This window comes from Puntigrus tetrazona, chromosome 5, assembly GCF_018831695.1.
Source record: "Puntigrus tetrazona isolate hp1 chromosome 5, ASM1883169v1, whole genome shotgun sequence".
Lineage (NCBI taxonomy): Eukaryota > Metazoa > Chordata > Actinopteri > Cypriniformes > Cyprinidae > Puntigrus > Puntigrus tetrazona.
Genome location: NC_056703.1, coordinates 23,071,852 through 23,077,578, shown reverse-complemented (window position 1 = coordinate 23,077,578; position 5,727 = coordinate 23,071,852). Strand labels below are relative to the sequence as shown.

At 36.2% G+C, this 5,727-nt stretch overlaps 1 protein-coding gene across 1 annotated transcript in view; it reads left to right on the top strand.

The window, feature by feature from the left end:
* The first annotated feature begins 1,184 nt into the window (after positions 1–1,184).
* oafb (OAF homolog b (Drosophila)) overlaps positions 1,185–5,727 on the top strand; it is a 6,285-nt gene continuing 1,742 nt past the window's right edge. Inside the window, exons 1-3 of the mRNA XM_043238412.1 lie at positions 1,185–1,782; positions 5,125–5,259; positions 5,685–5,727. The exon at positions 5,685–5,727 is cut by the window's right edge and continues 138 nt beyond it. Coding sequence (XP_043094347.1) covers positions 1,567–1,782; positions 5,125–5,259; positions 5,685–5,727 — 394 coding nt within the window. The 5' untranslated portion in view covers positions 1,185–1,566. The remainder of the gene's footprint in view (positions 1,783–5,124; positions 5,260–5,684) is intronic.

Genomic DNA, 5,727 nt, shown 5'->3' with positions numbered 1-5,727 from the left:
AAAGTTGTAATTAATGGTTTGTTAATAGCGAGAATTGAACCTTAAAATAACTTGTGACCTGCAAGGGAAGCATGGTAATATTGGAATTTGTATTTTAACCTTTAAGAACTAGATTCTTCAGTCAGTGATTCACGCCATTAGTTCCAGACCACTCGTCTGAATCCCCTGGCAGCGGTTAAGAGCTTTGTTCATTTCAACTTGAGAGAGTCTGCTGTGATATATGTCATAACATTTGTGAGAATGTGACTAAAATTATTAGATTGTTTCTGAAATGAAATGAAACTTAAGTCGTCCTAATACTAATTAAGGTTAATTCGTTACAACATACTACTGATTTAGTTGCATGTAATTATGCATAATGTATTGTTATTATTACTATATTAAATACTGCTAACAGACATTGTTAAATAAGTGTAACCCAAAGTTTTCTGTGGTTTTTTGTCGTTGTTTTGTTTTTTGTTTTTCTTAGGTCTTCTTTTAATCTGTTTTGCAGTAGATTAAGAATAATTGTGTGTGCTGTTACAAATAATTATAGTTATTTGTAGTGCATACCAGGAATGTATGTTTAATATGAACCTGCAAAAGTCTTAAAAAAAAAAAAAAGATAAAAAGGTTAAAGTTCAGAAGGCTAGACGTGAGGGTCACCTGCCACCTTCAGGCATCCTGCTGCCAACACACTGGCATCTCCCTGTGTTAACAGGTTAGAGTTAATGATGGTAGATTTAGTATTGTGTGGTTTGTTTGACAACTAGAGCGCTGCTAAATAATAAACATAAAACATAAAATAATAAAAAGTTGCCATAATTCTAATCACAAAACCTATTAAATTTTACTTAATAACACACACACACACACACACACACACACACACACATATACACACACACACACACACACATATATATATATATATATATATATATATATATATATATATATATATATATATATATATATATATATATATATATATATATATATATATAATTACACTATTTATGTTTAATATATAGTATGATATTGTTAACTCATTTGCATGCCCCAGGTTTATGACATTATATTTCATTATATTGATACAAAAAGAACATATTTGTATGATTCTCTACGGCCAGTTCAGTGGAGGTATTAAGTCTCTTGAAATCCGAGCCTGTGTCTTTAAGAAGTGGCCCCATGCAGCGCCGGGAGCCCGAGGCGCCTTTAGCCGAATTACTGAAGTTCAGAGGAAGTGACGGGAATACCGCAGCTTTCGTTAAGAGTTAGTAGTTCAGCGAATATTAAAGAAAGAAAAAAAAACCTTACAGAGAGGAGACATTTAAGACGAAGCTTCACGTGTTTTCTGAATCACGGCAACGCAAACATAAGATGAAAGTTCACGTTTTGACGGAGATCATGATCGAGCTGCAAGTATTAGTTTACTAACCATATTGTTTTATAGTCGACCGTTGACTACCTCTCGTTAACTACCTCTCCAGAGCAGTTTACATTCGCCGCGCACCTTTTCGCTGTGTGTATGAAGTAGTTTACACTGACGCGTTAAATGAGTTTAAATCATTGGCGTCCTTTGTAATGAACGCGCGAGCGGCTTTGGTCCGGATAGCGCTCGTCGTGTTCCCGCTGCTGTTGTCGGTCAGTGTTTGCTCTCGGTTGACCGTGCTCGTTCGTCTCAACGACGGGCAGATAACGGAGGAGCTGCTGGAGGCGGACGGCGAGAAGGACGTCGTAACGGTGGAGTTCAGGCAGAGCGACGGGACTCTCATCACATTCCTGTCTGACTTCAAGCGCGTGAGTACAAATACAGCGAAGTCGCGACAACTGAGAAGGAACTCGAAAACATTCAAAGACTTGTACCTTACGAATGTGTTACTGTGGCCACAAAACGAGGAGCTGAGGTTTACGCTTGTTGGACTTGCACTAAGTAGCACGCTCAAGTGAATAATACCCTGGTAACTTACACGCTGCCGCACCATTACTGACCGATGCGTGTTGCATTTTTCTGAAAAGTTCCAAAGTGTTCCAAAAACATAGATTTAACATGATACTTATTGGATTTAAGTGAAGTTTTTGTTTGTTTGTTTTGCTCAAGCTTTATTTTAAAATGTCCTTGTTAGAAAGTGTAATATAACATTTAGGTACTGAGTAATATTGATTAACTATGTACTTACTATATGGTTGTTATAAGGATTAAGGTTTACTTGCATGTAATTTATGTGCATTTATTATTATTGTTATTATTGCATGTAATTATGTGCATTTATTATTTATTATAAGTATATGAAAAATGCAAGAAAGAGAACTTAACAAAGTGTTAGCTTATGTGTGTGTGTGTATATATAATATAATATAACAGCATAATTTACTATCATGTACAGCATCAACATATTGTGTGTTATAACTGATGCTGCAACATGGTACATTTTAAGATGATAATATAAATCTCTAAAACCTTTTGTTTGTGACTTGATGCTGCTACATCAGTGGGATGTTTTATATGTGGTTAAAGCACTGAGCTTTTAAAAGGCTTTTTCATCTTTGCGGCATTTATCAGCTGGAATGTTATTTCAAAGGTTTGAGAGGACTTGTTAGTGTCATCGTTAGATTTACATCGAATCGTCTAACAGAAGAATTTGTTTGTGCTCGTGTAAATTACTATCTGAAGGTCTTATTTTTCCCATAAAACCACTCTTTGCACAGCTTTTTTTCCCCAGCAGACATGCTTAAATCCAAAAAACTCTTTGTTCAGAATCACATTATTAGGTCTGATTGCTCTCATCCATGGAAAAGTTGGATGAAATCAGACTGCCGGTCGCCAGGACGTCATGCAGTGGAAATCATGCGATACGCTTTTTTCCATTTTATGATTAAAGGCACTTTTATACGAATTACAGCAAAACGTTAATGAACAGCACATGATTTGTATGCATTTGAATGAATGTTTTGGGTTAGGTACAAGTTATTGTTGGCTTGTATTGATAACCACAAAATTACTATCACATGTCCTTATGAAAATATCTAGGTTGCAGCAGGGTTACCTAGGTTACTGCTAGGACTGTGTGACAAAACCTGCTTAACTAAATGAAATAAATACAATTTTCTGGCTTTTTTTCATGATAAGTGAGGTGTAGGGGTGACTTCCAATCTACCACCTTCAGTCATCACCTGAGCACCGTCCATGACATTACTGAGCAACAGCACGGAAAAATGTCCAAATTGTGTGCATTTTTGACTATCGTTTCTGTCCAGTCCGCTCGTTTTATTGTGTTTAAACACAGCTGTCATCATTTTATCGTCTAGCAGTGTCATTAAATATGCAATCATATTTTTAGAGGCTATATCACACCGATTCTGGCACCCAAGATGACAACAAGATGATATTTGTGTAGCTGTTTTTGAATGGGCCGCCTGTAGCCTTCCCTTTATTTAATTGCGATGTCGTTACATTTGATTGGCCTGGTCGTGCGTCACTCAGAAAAAAACAGGCCAATCAGAACAATGGCTGGTGATTATTAATTAGACAGACCAAAATCAACCTGTTTTTGACAGAGCTCCTGAGAGAGGAGGTGTAAAAACAGATTGACATGGTTTTAGTTACTTATACAGCAAATATATATTCTTAAGGGCATCGACGCCTAAAACAAAACATGGCAAACAGTATCCCAAACTCCTGCTGGAAAACCACAGACCTGGCAACACTGCACTGTAGCGGGACACTTAAAGTGGAAGTGAACGGACCACTTTTAAACATTGAAACGCTTAACGTTTAAGCTACTAGATGTAAGCATGGTGTTAACATGATTTTTGTATGAAAATATTGAATACTAACTTTTTCTGTGTATGTTGCGATAAGTTAAATGTATCTTTTAGTATAATCAACATCATGCCACCAATGCTGCAGACTGAGTGAAGCTGTACCAGAGCCCAAATATTCCTTTAAGAGACGCGGATATGACTAACCTCATCTATCAGGACCTTGCTGTCCTGGAAACATTGCATCTATGAAGTATTTCCTCCCACTCTATATAGAGTGTTACTTTGATGGCCTCAAAACATGTTTGACCAACACACACACACACACACACACACACACACACACACACATTCCTCTCTACATTCAAGAAGCCATTAGCTTTTAGTGAAGCAATGCCAGCTCTCCTGATTTCATATCACTCTGTGTAACAGAATCTAGCCTATTCTCTTAGTTCTTTAGGAGTCTCTATCTGACTTTTACACTGCTCCGGTCATATGCAGTGTGAATGCCTCGGCGCAGTTACCACTAGGACGGAGGCGAAGAAAAGCGGTATTGTTGTCATGAAAGAAAGGCTGTGTTCTTGGTTATGTGCATATGGGAGCAGTTAGCCTGCTTTGCGTTTGGTAAGTTTTTGGATGAGCCGTTGCTCGGGGTCGAGGTGAAAGGTTACGCTGGAGATGTAGGTGCTCTGAAGAGCTGGTCTGTTTGTAGACGGGGACCCCTCTTTTGTTTTAGTGTTCACAAAGTAGAGGCTTTAAAATAAATGAAACTGGTTCACATTCATCATTTCTAGTTTGTTATTAGCAGAACTTAATGCAAAAAATATAGTAAAACCTGGTACAAAAAGTGCCCAAAAGAAGCAAAATATTTTATTTTCAATATTCATTCTATTTAAATAAGTTCTGATTTTGCTTCTAGGTAAATCCATTTTGCTTTAAGCTAGATGTTAAGGATGGAGGTGTGTTGTGATCTGACAGGGTATTATATGAAGGGTCGCTTGTGCTGTGGATATTTATTAAGGCCACTAATGCGGAGGACATGCATGAGTCTGCATGAGGGAAAAAATAATTACATTTTTCTTTATTGCTGTCTGATATATTTATAAAAAAGAAAAATGAAACTTACATCAACAGTTTTTTTATTATCTTCAGTTTTGCTTTTCACTGAATCCCAAGTAAATGCATATTATTTAAGGATTTTTTCCTGTAAAAAATTGTTTACTGTACATTGTTACTGTTACTGTACAGCTTGTTTTTCCAATATGCATGTCCTGTAATTTCATAAACATACTGGTAATCTAATGCCCTAATTCATCGATAAAATGTATCTTTGTCTCTTGAAGTGCACATTTTCATTCTTTTTTTTCTTCTTTCTAACAGCATGTGAAAATCTTTCGTGCGCTGGTGCTTGGAGAGCCAGAGAAGGGCCAATCTCAGTACCAGGCCCTCTGCTTCATCTCACATTTGGATCATGGAGAGCTCATCCCAAGCGAGGCCATGGCTCGACTCAGACAGGTCAAAATTTGAAGAATTTTAAAGCACCATCTGTGTGGCACCCTGCTGAAAAGACCAGCTTAAGCTAACTTTCATGCTGGTTGTGGCTTAAAGAGAAAATTAAAATTCTGTTCATTGCCTATCACTTACTTACCCTCTTTCCAAGCATGTACACATTTCTTTTTTTGTTCAATTTACTTTTGAAGTATGAAATACAAAAAAATAAATAAATAAATTAAAAAAAAAAAAAAATATATATATATATATATATATATATATATATATATATATATATATATATATATATATATATATATATAGAATTTTATTATTTATTTATATATTTTTAAATAAATGTTAGGCACAAAGTGTACTAAGTGTTTTGTCTCTTAGTATTAACCTTATACCCCTATATGTCCTTATGTTTTTTATTGTGCACCCAACAGAAAAACCCTCATGTGGTGCGGAGTGCAGATGAGAGACGCAGTG